The following is a 15,000-nucleotide window of genomic DNA, read 5'->3' as shown; positions in this document are numbered from 1 at the left end:
GGACCAGTTGACCCGCAAACTGGAGGGCATGAAAGCAGAAAGGAATGTAGATGCTGAGATTTGACGAATTGCTGTGGAAGATAATTTGATTAATTCGAAGATGATTGCAGAACAGGAGGAACGGGAAGAAAGAGAGAGGGAAGAGGCCAGAGAAATCGCAAAGCATGCAAGAGAAATGGAAGCAAGACGAGAAGAAAGAGAGAGAGAGAGAGAGAGAGAGAGAGAGAGAGAGAGAGAGAGAGAGAGAGAGAGAGAGAGAAGAAGCAAAAGAAATTACAAGATGAGAAGAAAAAGAGAGAGAATGGGAAGAAAAAGAGAGAACGGGAAGAAAAAGGCAAGGAAGAAGCAAGAGAAATTGCACGACATGCGAGGGAGTTGGAGCTGTTGAATGCTCGTGCAAGGTCGGCAACGCAGACAGAGATGACCACTGCTATGCATAATCCTGTGTTTAATATGACGAATGCCCAGAGGTTAATTCCAAAATTCACAGAAGAAGCTCCCGACAAATTCTTCGATCATTTTGAAACGATTGCGTCGATGATGGAATGGCCAGAAGATAAATGATCCATGTTATTGCAGAATGTTCTCATTGGGAAAGGTCGCAGTGTGTATCTTGCCTTGTTTCAGGACCAGAGGAAGGGGTATCAAGAAGTTGAAAGAAGCATGCTAAAAGTGTATCAGATGACCACTAATTATTATAATGAAAGATTCCGAAGTTTGCGGAAGGACGAGAAAATGACTTTCCTGGATTACGCTTTTAAGGTACGACAATGTTTTAAAATATGAATAGAGGCTGCTAACGTGAGAAAGAATGTTGATTTAGAACAATTGATTGTGCTGAAACAGTATTTATGAGAGATTCTTGAACATATTCGAATGTACTTGAGAGAGAGAGAGAGAAGTGAAGAAACTTGATAAAGCAGCTTCGCTGAGTGAAGATTATGATATTATCAGTCGTAAACCCTTCTCAGGTATGAAGTTTCAACTGTCGTTCCGACAATGTGTCAAGTAATCACCTAACCATGGAAACCAGTTCAGTAATAACTATGTGAACAAGTTCAACAGTTACAGTGGAAGTACCACTGGTACTGTTCCAAAGCAGAATGTGATAGTATCACAGTAACAATCGTTGAATCGTCCTCCTTCAGGTATCGTGAAAGATATGCAAAAGGTCAATAATGTCAGTTATAAGTGTGGCAAGAGAGGCCATATCAGTAAGGAATGTTGGTCAAACCAACCGAAAGCAGTCGCCCAAGTGGCTAAGGATAATTCAACTTCACAGAATAAAAAGACGAAGAAACAATCGGGAAAGACAATGAGGAAAATAAACCAGCTAATGTTTACATAACAAACAGGACAACCCCAAACAGCGTTGATGCCTTTAAACTGTTTAAACTGTATATTTATTAAGGTATGTTAGCTGCTCTGGATGGGAGTGACAAGACCTCGGTCAAGATATTGTGCGACACAGGTTGTAACCATAGTGTAGTAACACGAGGTGTACACCCGTTGGTGGAACAGTCTCTCACAGGAGATTCCGTCATTTTGAAGGGAATAGGAGGTGAAGAGGTTACCCCTGTTTACTGTCTGAGACTGTCATGCGAGTTGGTGACATGTCATTTTGATTTTGCGGTAAAGGATTCATTGGCTGTCGAAGGAGTAGAAGTCCTGCTAGGTAATGAGGTTGGTGGAGCGCCATTTGTGCCTTGTCCCATTGTAACGGAGAAACCATTGAAGTATAGTCCCACGGCTGAACTCGAGAAGGACTACCCGTATCTGTTTCCTAGTTGTGTGACAACTAGGAGTATGACAAAGAAAGTGGCTGCAGAAGAAAAAAGAAAAACCGAAGAAGCGATGAACGTGGATGATTTATTCTCGGAAAAATAGGATTTCCATGATAGTATGCAAGAAGAGAGCTCCCGAGTGAGCCCGAGAGAAGAGAAACGACAGATGAGTGGACAGGAAGACAAAGAAGCATTGGACCTGGAGGAAATAGAAAACTCAGCATTAGAAGTAGGACAAGTGAGTAGGAAAAGGGTGGTAGGATTTTACCATGTGGTGGATGAGACAGAGGTGCAGCAGTCTCCCACCTGTTATTATATTAAGGATGGATTGTTTATGACAGATCATAGACCTGCCGATATCTCTGGTAGTGGCGAATGGGGGATATACCATCAGATATTGATTCCCGCACCGTTGAGAAGACAGGTGATCGCCGTAGCACACAAGATAGGACACAGGGGAATAAGGAAGACGATGGAGAAGATTATGAAACAATTTTTCTGGTCTGGCATGCATAAGGATGTGAGCCAGTTTTGCCTTGCGTGTCGCGTTTTTCAGATGCTGGAAAGCCTAATGAGTACATCAAGGAAGCTCCCTTACGCCCAATTGAAGTGCGAGGAGAACCCTTCAGCAAGGTAAGGATCGACATTGTGGGACCATTACCAAGAGCGAAGAAAGGTAAGGAATATATGTTAACCTTGATGTGTCCAGTGACAAGATACCCAGAAGCCATACCCATCAAGAACAGCAGTGCCAAAGTAATTGCAGAGATGTTACTAGACTTTTTAACTAAGTTTGGTATTCCAAAAATCATTCAGAGTGACAGAGGAACAAATTACATGTAAGAATTGTTTCAGGACGTGATGAAATTGTTGGATGTGAAACAACAACTATCTATTGCTTATCACCCGGAGATCCAAGGTGCATTAGAGAGGTTTCATCAAACCCTGAAGAGTATGTTAACAAAGTACTGCAATGAAAGAGGAAATGAATGGGACATTGGACTACCGTTGATGTTATTTGAGGTACACAATGCTTATCAAGAAATCATGGGATGTAGCCCGAATGAAATGGTGTTTGGACGAGAGGTACAATGACCGATTGAAATGTTGGCAGAAAAATGGAAGGATTGAGAGGAAACAGATGGAAAATATGTCAAGAATTTGAGGAAAAGGATCAACGTGGTAAGGAAGTCTTACATAGAAAACCTGAAAACTAGTCAAGGAAAAATGAAGAAAAGGCTAGATACGAAAAGTAAGGACAGACAGTTTTCGGTAGGACAACAGGTGTTGGTTTTCTTACCGATATGGAGATTCCCACTCACCAACAAGTTCCAAGGACCATTAAGAATTTTGGAGATCAGATCTGACCTACTTTATCCAAATCCCTGGAAGAAGGAAAGGTCAAAGGAAAGTACACTTTAACCTACTGAAACCATACTTAAGTGAAAACGAAACCGAAGCTTCACAGGTGTGTATGGCGCAAACTATTCCGTATACGGAAGACGATGACAGATATGAGGTAGGGGCGGTAAGCAAAGTAAATAGTTCGTCCATTATTAGGAACTTGGAAGAGAAACTAAATCATTTGAACAAGGAACAGCAAGAGGAATTAAGCCAATTAATTAGAAGTTTCCCTGAAATTGCCTTGGACGTCCCGAAATGAACCAACTTGATGAGATATGAGATACACCTCAAAACCACGTAAAGATTGTTCAAACAATGTGTTTATCGACTGTCGCCATATCACCAAGAAGTCATGAGAAAAGAAGTGGACTATTTGTTACAAAACGAATTTGCCGAACAAAGTTCTAGCCCTTACAGTTCTCCATCCTTGCTCGTGAAAAAACCAGACGGATCTTTCAGGATGTGTACGGACTACTGTAAGTTGAATTCGATCAATGTGGCTGATTTTTATCCATTACAGCTCATAGACCAAGTACTCGACAATATCGGACAAGCGAGGTTTGTCTCCAAGATCAACTTCTTAAAAGGCTAGTATTAAATTCCTTTGGATGACAACGCAAAATTGTTATCAGCTTTTATAACCTCGTTTGGGTTATATCAATACACCGCCATGCGATTTGGTCTAATGAACGCACCCGCTACCTTTCAACAAGTGATGGTTAACCTTCTAGTATCGATTGAAGGATTAGGCGTATATCTTGACAATATTGCGATATATTCATCGACCTGGGAAGAACATCTCCGAATCCTGAAGAAGGTATTTCAAAAGCTGCAATGAGCACACCTGACGATTAACCTGGAGAAGAGCGAATTTGAAAAGGCAACAGTTTGGTACTTTGGATTTGAAGTCAGAACAGGACAATTCACCCCGGTATCCACTAACGTTGAAGGAATAAGGAAAGCCTCACCCCCCACCATGAGGAAACAATTACAACGATTTTTATGGATGGCAGGATTCTACTGACGTATTTGCCCGAACTTTTCGGCTGTAGTCGCTCCCCTTAACGGATTTGACTAGCCCCAAGAAAAAATTTGTATGGACCAGCAAGTGCCAGGAATCCTTCGACAGGATAAAGGCCATATTAACTTTGAAACCAATACTGCTAGCACCTGATTTCAACAAGAAACTCCTTATCCAAGTGGATGCGTCGGATAATGGGATTGGAGCTCTTATATAGCAAGAAGACAATGAAACAGTTCTTCACCCTATTTGTTTTATGTCGTCAAAGCTGAGGAAGCATCAACGAGCCTACCCGACAGTTAAAAAGGAACTGCTAGCGCTAGTCACAGCGATAAGCAAGTTTACGTGAACAGACCACAGAATGAAGAAATTACAGTTTACTCGGATCACAATCGTTTAACTTGGTAATAAGAGGAAAAATAAAAATCAAAGGTTAACTAGGTGGTCATTATGTTTGCAACGATATTGTATTAATGTAAAGCATATATCAGGTAAAGATAAGGTGGTTGCAGATTATTTATCTCAGGCTGAATCGGTAGATTCAGGCCAGTAATAAATAATCTCTTTTCGGGGAGCTATCTTACGAAGCTATTCTAGTATAGGTAAGTTCCACTCATGTAGGTTCAAGTAATGTATGTAAATTGCATGAGACTTTCGTATTCATATAATTGTATTTGCGTTTAATTCAGTATATGTAAATTTACATTATTTTAAAGAATTAACCTTTTCTTTCACATATTTTGTTACAAAGTCTTATGTAAACTCACTTAGGTATGCTGTACGACACACGCGAGATATTACATCTTTCTTTATATTTCCACGTGGTTAGGAAGTTCTTGGAGATTCTCGTAATAGAGTTACTCTTTCTTTTTCTATTGTTTTGAGGAGTATGTGGGTGGAATTAGCTGAGAGAGGATTACCTCACAAGCAAGGTTAGTTCCCCTGTTCAATATACTATGTTGGCAACCTTACGCCGCTAGACCATGCCCCCAAGCTACGAGAATGATCTATTAGAATTATCTTGAAGTTTTAAGTCAATATATATAAGCCCCAGGAATGCATAAGGAGCAGAGGAGATTCAGCCTATTCCTTTGGAAAAACCAACGTCCTCTCTCCTCTCAAGTTCATCAAGTGTGTGCCCTCTCAAATGTGAGTAAGTTTTTCACCCAACATATGTCGTGTATAGTATATTCAAACATTGATGAAACTATTAAATGGTAAATTAAGTGTAGTGTGTTAATGTAAGTACTTTGTCATATAAATTTTTGTAACTGACCCTGTGAGATTTAGGGTGAACAGTGAAGGGTTTTTATTTTGCTTAGCTGTTCGGTAAGCTCATGTGATCCAAAAGACGTAAGTGTAACAGTTGCATTTATGTAAATTTAATTTAATGTTTAATCATTAGTGTTAAAGTGTTAACTATTTTCATTAATTATCAAAATTGAATATTTTTATAAATTAATTTCCAGTGAAACAAGTGATTATATAATTATTTTTTCAAAGAGTCTTTCTTTTCTCTTAGTCTGAGGTTTTGTTCAGCTTTGATATTTTAAGTAATTTAATTTTGTGGTTAATTCTCTTTTTTAGTGTTGTAACTTTTTTATAGAATATATTTATTTTTTTGTCAAGTGTGTATTATTTCGATTACCAATATTTCCTAATAGTGCATGCTTGTAATACCTGACTAAGAACCGAAGTAAGAGGTTGTTTTTGAATGGTTCATATTATGTAATCCCCCAGTTTTGTTTTGAGTGTTACGTAAGAGACCTTTGTATATTCAGTGTTTTTATATATTGCCGTCTGCAAGTTGCATAATTTTCTCAGAGCTCGGGTATTCATTTTCAAGTGTAACAGATATATGTTAAAATGAAAAGGTGACTTTGGAGCTCGGGAGTTTATGTAATTCGCCCGTCATAATTTTATATAAATATATATATATATATATATATATATATATATATATATATATATATATATATATATATATATATATATATATATGTATATATATATATATATATATATATATATATATATATATTCATATATATTTATATGTATATATACATATATATATATATATATATATATATATATATATATATATATATATATATATATATATATATATACATATATATATATATATATATATATATATATATATATATATATATATATATATATACACATACACAGTAATCCCTCGCCGTTTCGCGGCTCAAGTTTCGCGTTCTCGGTGCATCACAGATTTTCAAAAATATTCATCAAAAATTAGAAAAAATGGTGAGAAAGTTACGCAGGCGCTAGTAGAATGCAGGGAGAGTACATTAGAACATCAGGTATCAACATGGAGATGGCGCGCAACTCAAAATCCAGCTCTCTGATTTGTTGGCCATCTTGGCTCCAGAATCTCGCAAGTTGATTGGCCGAGACGCTTTACCCAGCACATCTTCCTGCCGTGCGCCCTGCGAATGGAGACTGCATTCATTGTTCTCTCTCGCTTGTGTTGCTTAGTCTTGCTGCGTGGAACTTTTAGCTGTTTTCTTGTGATTTTTTAGTGCAAAATAGTGCTTGTGATGCCCTTGAAAATGCTCCTAAACGTCCTCTACCCTCTACATCCTCTAGTGAACCCAAGAAGAAGAGAAAAATGATGACGGTTGAACGAGAAAGTGAAATTATTGGACATGCTTAAAGTAGGCAGTAGCTATGTGTCTGTTGCCCGCACTTACGGAGTGAATGAATCGACGGTTCGCTACATAGAAACAGATGATATGAAAATATGTAAAACTGCCTGAATAACGTTCTCCAAGGACACTAAGCGCATTGTGACTCCTCGTGGTTAGACGATTGTGCAAATGGACCAAAACCAAAACCAAAACCCTGTATGATAGCCTCGTTCCTGGAGGAAAATCGAACGATGATGATGAAGGTGATGATGACGACAAAGAAGATGATCTTTGCCTCACAAGAAAAATGTAGTTTTGTTGCCAGCAAGGGCTGGTTCGAGAAATTCAAGAGTAGGTTTGGCCTTCGCAGCGTTCCTTTGTATGGGGAGGCCGCCTCAGCAGACCTAGAGGCAGCTCTTCGTTACGTCGAGTGTAGGACGAGTTCCCGAAATTAATTAAAGAAGGTGGCTATCTCCCTGAGCAGGTGTTCAATATGGATGAGACTGACCTCTTCTGGAAGAGGATGCTGTCCTGGATGTTCCTTTACAAGGACGAAGTGAAGAAGCCAGGGTTCAAGGCCCACAAAGATTGCGTCACTCTCCTCATGTGCGGGAATGCCACGGGCTTCATGCTCAAGCCCGGCTTAATTTACAAGTCCTTGAATCCTCGCGCTTTGAAAAACTAAGCCTTGCTGCCCGTCTACTGGATGAGTAATAAAAAGGCATGGATAACCAAGGCCCTAACACTCGACTGGTTTGTGAACTGCTTTATCCCACAGGTAAGGCTGTACTTTGCGGAGAATGGGCTTCCCTTTAAGGCCCTCCTCTTGATGAACTGTGCAGGCGGACATGCAAATGACCTCCATTATGGCAGGGTCCAAGTGGAGTTCCTGCCCCCCAACACCACTTCCCTCATACAACCATTGGATCAAGGGGTCATTCGGGCCTTCAAGGCCCTCTACACGAGGTCCACGATGGAGGGCCTCATCTCCTTCATCGACGAAGGCGACGAGGACTTCAGACTCAAGATATATTGGCGGGAGTACAACATTGCGACGTGCCTGGCCAACATTCAAAAAGCTCTTAATGAGATAAAAGAGCAACCACTGAATGCAATTTGGAGAAAATTGTGGCCAGGCGTTGTTCATTACTATGAGAGATTTACGCCAGATGAAGTTCACCACTCTGCCGTAGATAAGGCTGTGAGGCTGGCACGGTTAGTAGCCAACGAAGGTTTCTCTGACACGCCGACGGAAGACGTCAACTTACTGGTCGAGTGCCACTTGGAGCCCCTAACCGATGAGGACCTTGTCGAAATGACAAGATCAGCGAGTAAGGAAGAAGAAGAGGCAGCCGACGTCGGCAACGACGAAGCTGAAGAACGGGGCCTTACCTTGGACAACCTGCAAGAGCTCTGCAACAAGGCATGGGCTATGCAACAAAGGGCGCAGGAAATCGACGATAACATAGTCAGAGCCATTGAATTTAGTAACCGTATTGACGGTGTAATGGCGTTGTACAAGAGAATCTTTGCTCAGATGAAAAAACGTCAACAACTTCCCATCATGATGTCCCTAGTGCACCGAAAACCTTTTGCAGAAGCATCAAATACTTCTCCTGCTGCCTCTCCGGCTTCCCACCGAGCCACTATGCTGCCTCCTGCTGTTTCTCCAGCTCTAACGGAAGCTGTCTTCAACGATCCACCACCTCTATCAACTGACAATGAGGCGTCACCTGAGGAGCAGTAAAGCTCTCATTAACCTGTGCAGTAAATCATTTTCATCTTCTTCACCTCCATCATACTGCACAGGTGTTTTATTGTCATTTATCGAGATCATAGTCAATTATCAGAGGTGAGTTACGTATCTTGTTATAAGAATAAAAGAGTTCTAAAAACTTATCTATATACACGTACACTATTTATATCTACATTTATATGTACATGTACACTTATACTCTATTAATATTATTTACACATTTATGTATCAGTGTAAATGTAGATATATGTAATGTATTAAATTCTGTATACATATTACAGTATTTATACATTACAGTACAGCACTTCATTTTATGTACAGTATATAATTTATATTATCAATATTTATATACATGATTCTTCAATGTTCTAATGATAACATGTCCATTTATAGGGTTAATATACACTTATTGTTATTATATATATAGTACATGTACAAGTTCACAAAAAATGTAGTATTAAAAAATAGGGGGGAACCTACTTCGCGGTTTTTCACCTATCGCGGTCGGTTCTGGTTCCTATTAACCACGATATGTGAGGGATTACTGTATGTATATATGTATATATATATATATATATATATATATATATACACTGTATATATATATTTATATATGTGTGTGTATGTTTGTATACACACATATGTATATGTATATATATATATATATATATATATATATATATATATATATATATATATATATATATATAGATATACGTGTGTGTGTAGAAATCACAGAAACTGACACACGATGAGCATAAATTATGTATGTGTGTGTATATATGTATTTATAAAAGGAAAACCTATAACTCTCAGATCACTGAAAAGGAAATTTGCTCCCTAGGACTTTTCTTTTACACCTGAAACATAAAGAATGTTCAGTTATCTCTCTCTCTCTCTCTCTCTCTCTCTCTCTCTCTCTCTCTCTCTCTCTCTCTCTCTTATTAGTTTCTTGAATTATAAAAGTCACTTTTGATATGGTAAAAAGTCATTGATTGAACGCAGTTGCCATATAGCACCCTTCCCTTATTTAACAGATTAATGTTGCCAGATAGCCAATTTATTTTGGAATCAAAGAACTTGATCATTTTTATTGAATAATCCTAGCCAATTACTGGCGTGACAGACATTTCTTCACAGGCATTTGACTTTTGTGAAATGAATTAATTCTATTATGAATGTAACGAATTGAGGAAAGTAATTTCAGGCTATTACTTCACTTCCATTTTGAAAAGAAAGTGTTAGAAAATTATAAGAATTATTATTTACGTTTTAGTTAATGTTATTTTTATATGTATGGAATGTTATCAGTCTATTATTATTATTATTATTATTATTATTATTATTATTATTATTATTACGTGTTAAGCTACAACCCTAGTTGGGAAAGTAGGATGCTATAAGCCCAGGGGCTCCAACAAGGAAAATAGCCCAATGATAAAAGGAAGCAAGGAAAAATAAAATGATTAAGAAGGGTAACAACATTAAAATAAATATCTCCTATATAAACTATAAAAACTTTAAAAAACAAGACGAAGAGAAACAAGTCAGAACAGCGTGCCCGAGTGTACCCTCAAGCAAGAGAACTCTAACCCAAAACAGTGGAAGACCATGGTACAGAAGCTATGGCACTACCCAGGACTAGATATCAATCGTTTGATTTTGGAGTGTCCTTCTCCTAGAAGAGCTGCTTACCATAGTTAAAGATTCTCTTCTACCCTTACCAAGAGGAAAGTAGCCACTGAACAATTACAGTACAGTAATTAGCCCCTTGAGCGAAGAGGTGTTTGGTAATTTCAGTGATGTCAGGTGTATGAGGAGAGATAAGAATCTGTAAAAAATAGGCCAGACTATTCGGTGTATGTGTAGGCAAAGAAAAAAAGAGCCGTGACCAGAGAGAGGGATCCAATAAATTACTGTATGGCGAGTCAAAGGATCCAGTAACTCTCTAGCGGTAGTATGTCAACGGGTGGCTGGTGCCCTGGCCAACTTCCACCTAACGAATATTGGACTTCGATTTTTAAAAGAAAATTTTTCAGTGAAAGTAAATATTCTCGTTTTAATAATATTATAAATAAGAGTTGTTATTATTATCATTATTATTATTATTATTATTATTATCATATGTTTTTTATTGCTTTTTAGGCATATGGAATGCTATCTATCTATCTTTAGCGATTAATGCACTCTGATTTTGAAAGGGAAAATAATCTCGTTAAAATGAAAATAGAAATGTCTTTTGCTTATGATATGTTTTGGAAATACTACCAGAGAAATTGATGAGGATTTTTCTGGCTGCCATAAATAAGAATATATCCGTTGTATCACCTTTACTTGATTTTAACGTTTCCGTCATGCTTTCATAGGAAGGTTGATGGACAGGCTTAAACAATCTGTCAAAATCTCTCTACCGTATCACAACGTAATTTGAAATCAGTTGATAATATTTCAGATTTTTTCCTTGTCACACGACGTTTGTGTTTTATGTTAATGACTATTTATCTGAAAATTAGTCTTTCATTTAAGTAATTTTTTTAACGATATTCATGAGTATTTTAATGTTTTTATTGTCATTTTATGTGTAAACGATTCGCAACCAATGGGTGAGTCATGATTCGCAAGGTAACTAAGGTATGTGTGGGTACTTGAATTCTTTTGTGATGTCAAACGTGATGTATACTAATTACTTACTAAGCAAAAGCCTGACAGCCAGAAATCTCTTTCGTATACTCATGAATCATGAATGGAAATGAATATATGTCCCGGTCTTCTTATTGTTTTCCTTGGATCACATTTTCTAATGTTCATGAACGCTAATTTTATTTTAATTCTCTATGAAATATTCATGATTCAATAAGATTGGCCATATTTGAACATATAACTTAGAGTTAGAATTTTTATGTAAATCTATATGAATCATGAATCACATATACAACTAAAGCCACGCAGGCTGAAACACCTTTATACGAACTATATTTAAGATTCATGATTAAAAATAGACATAAAATACACAACCTTCTAACTCCTTTATTTATTAATATTTAAGAATAACATTATGAAGTCACTAATAGAATATTCACGATAAACTAAGATTTTTTTAGAATACTCTTTAATCAAAATTTTTGATGCCTATTGCTAAAATAATTACTTCTCACTCCCTCTTTAATCCTTTATTTTAAACAACTATAAGTAGTATATATATTCTATATATATATATATATATATATATATATATATATATATATATATATATATATATATCTGCCCATATATATACATATATATATATATATATATATATATATATATATATATATATATATATATATATATATATATATATATCTGTCCATATATATACATATATATAAATATATATATATATATATATATATATATATATATATATATATATATATATATATATATATATAGGTAATAAGCTGGCCCGGACACCAGGCACCTGTTGAGATTCTACCGCTGGAGAATTAGTAGATCGTTTGACTGCCCAGACATTGGATCCCTCTTTCTGGTTACGGTTCATTTTGTTCTTTGCCTAAGCATACACCGAATAGTCTGGCCTATTCTATACACATTCTCCTCTGTCCTTATGCACCTGACAACACAGATTACCCCAAAAAAAAATTTCACTCAGGGGTTAACTACTGTTATTCAGTGGCCACTTTACCCTTGGCAAGGGTAGAAGAGACTTTAGCTATGTTAAGCAGCTTTTCTAGGAGAAGAACACTCCAAAATCAAACTATTGTTCTCTAGTCTTGGGTAGTGCCATAGCCTCTATACCATGGTTTTCTACTTTCTTAGGTTAGAGTCTCTTGCTTGAGGGTATACTCGGGCACGCTATTCTAACTTGTTTCTCTTTCTCCTGTTTTTTTTAAGCTTTTATGGTTTATGTATGAAAAATCTAATTTAATGTTGTTACTGTTCTTAAAATATTTTATTTTGATTGTTCATTTCTTCTCTCTAGTTTATTTATTCCCTTGTTTCCTTGCTTCACTGGGCTGTTTTTCCTCGTTAGGGCCCTTGGGCTTATAGAATGCTGCTTTTCCAACTAGGGCTGTACATTAGCATGTAATAATATATATATATATATATATATATATATATATATATATATATATATATATGTATATATATATATATATATATATATATTTAAATATATATATATATATATATATATATTTATATATATATATATATATATATATATATATATATATATATATATATATATTTATATACATATATATATATATATATATATATATATATATATATGTATATATATGTATGTGTGTATACATATTCATATATATATATATATATATGTATGTGTGTGTGTGTGTGTGTGTGTGTGTGTGTAAAACACCTGTGTGTATGTATGCTTATATATAATCCTATATGTATGCTTACTGATCAAGATTTGAGTGGGGAATTTCTTTCCGGAATGAAAGGTTACAGAGTCCGCTGTGCTGTCGTTTAAAAATAAATACCCCGAGATTCGTCCGGTCTTTCAAAAGGTTAGTTAAAGTGGTGTCAGTCAATAGTTGCAGAGAGAGAGAGAGAGAGAGAGAGAGAGAGAGAGAGAGAGAGAGACCTCAGATATCACTGAATGGATTAATACTGATTTTGACCTAAGGTCATTTAAGTTTTACTCAAGGTCATTCTGGATAATTGTTGTTTTCGACCGTGTACAATTAGTATTAGTTATATATTCTAGTATATTCTGGTTATTATTACTATTACTATATTCAGTAATATAAAAGAGAGAGACGAGGGCAAGTCCCGACCATAGGCCGATACGTACAGTCCCGATGCTCAAACAAAAGGGCCCTCATCCTGCACTCATTTGGGTGGGCGGTGGGAGGTGTTCCATGTGACTTCAGCCTCCTATCCCACTACTCAGCCCCCACAAGAGCAATAGGGAAATCAAAAGTGACTGAATGGATTGCTTTCAGAATCTCAGTAGTCCAGTTGGCTTCTATAAATATCGGGACACATTACGTCAAACTAAGGTGACACCTTGCAACTCTTGAATGTACAGTAGTAGTTCATTTTCTTCTCAAAAAAAAAAAAATTACTATATAACATGATAATTTTTATCGACTAACAATTAATGTATGAGTAAGGAATACTGCAGTAATAAATATCATAGTTTAATACTTAAGGATGTAGAAACATCCCTTATATCATAAGATTGCCTTTTATTACCGTAGTGTGAACTCGAATTCTTAACGCCATCTTTACCTGCATAAGGATATTTTCACCTGTTAAGGTTTATTCCTATTGATGTTTGCTTTTCCCTTTGAGTAAATATCTATTATAGAAGGTCAGAATTATCATTTGTTAGTGATACTTCCCGGAGGTGATAAGATTTTTACTTTTGTTTGTGAATTAGTAAAGCTGATAAGGAAATATTATGGAACTTGTCATAAGTTATACCAGTGATGGGCTATTTATCTTACAATAAATTATTAAATTTTGGGAGAGATTGGAAGGCCATCTCCGTCGAAAGGATTTATGTGTATTTTTTTAAAGTAGGGGTGGACTGCTCAACTTTGGCGAAGGTTTGCGGTCCACCGAACGCTTCCGTTGTTGATATTATTGTTAATGTTTACTTGTGTACCATTATTATTGTTATTATTATTATTATTATTATTATTATTATTATTATTATTATTATAAAATGATAAACCAAAACATGAGGTTTCTACTGAAATAAATATAAATCAATAAATACAAAATAGCATGGAATTCACGCAAGAAGAATTTAGGCAAAAAAGGGAAATGGGGAAAGAATTGGCGCCGGGTGAAACAACTCTAATTTGGGATCCCGTTTGGCGATTTTTTTTTTGGGGGGGGGGGATTTCTCTGAAAATGGCGCAGTTGAGTCGATGTCCGGATGAACTGGATTTATTTTTCATCTCTTTGGGAAAAATATCTCTTTCTTTGTAATGACTGCGACTTTTAAAATGGTTTGGTCATTTGACTTTTTTTTCCTTTGTTGGGGAAAATATTTCTACGTATAAATATTTGTGTATGTACGTATGTATGTATGTATGTATGTATGTATACATAAATATATATAAATATATACATATATATATATATATATATATATATATATATATATTGTATATATATATATGAAAATATATAAATATATATATATATATATAATTTATATATATATATATGTATATATATATATATATATATATATATATATATATATATATATATATGTATATATATATATATATATATATATATATATATTTATATATATATATTATATATATGGATATATAAATTTATATATATATATATATATATATATATATA

General features: G+C 35.6%; 2 protein-coding genes across 4 annotated transcripts in view; both read left to right on the top strand.

The window, feature by feature from the left end:
- LOC137658628 (popeye domain-containing protein 3-like) overlaps positions 1-15,000 on the top strand; it is a 57,144-nt gene that overhangs the window by 14,320 nt on the left and 27,824 nt on the right. The gene's annotated exons all lie outside the window — the stretch shown is intronic.
- On the top strand, positions 7,708-8,625 carry LOC137658991 (tigger transposable element-derived protein 1-like). Its single transcript, XM_068394095.1, has one exon. It carries the CDS (start codon positions 7,708-7,710, stop codon positions 8,623-8,625), a length of 918 nt encoding a protein of 305 aa, XP_068250196.1.

This window comes from Palaemon carinicauda, chromosome 19 (assembly GCF_036898095.1).
Source record: "Palaemon carinicauda isolate YSFRI2023 chromosome 19, ASM3689809v2, whole genome shotgun sequence".
Lineage (NCBI taxonomy): Eukaryota > Metazoa > Arthropoda > Malacostraca > Decapoda > Palaemonidae > Palaemon > Palaemon carinicauda.
The sequence above is the reverse complement of the archived record's forward strand: the minus strand, read 5'-3'. Positions and strand labels throughout refer to the sequence as shown.

Excerpts from the sequence above, each read along its gene's own strand:
- LOC137658991 (XM_068394095.1), top strand. The coding sequence starts at position 7,708 with ATGAACTGTGCAGGCGGACATGCAAATGACCTCCATTATGGCAGGGTC.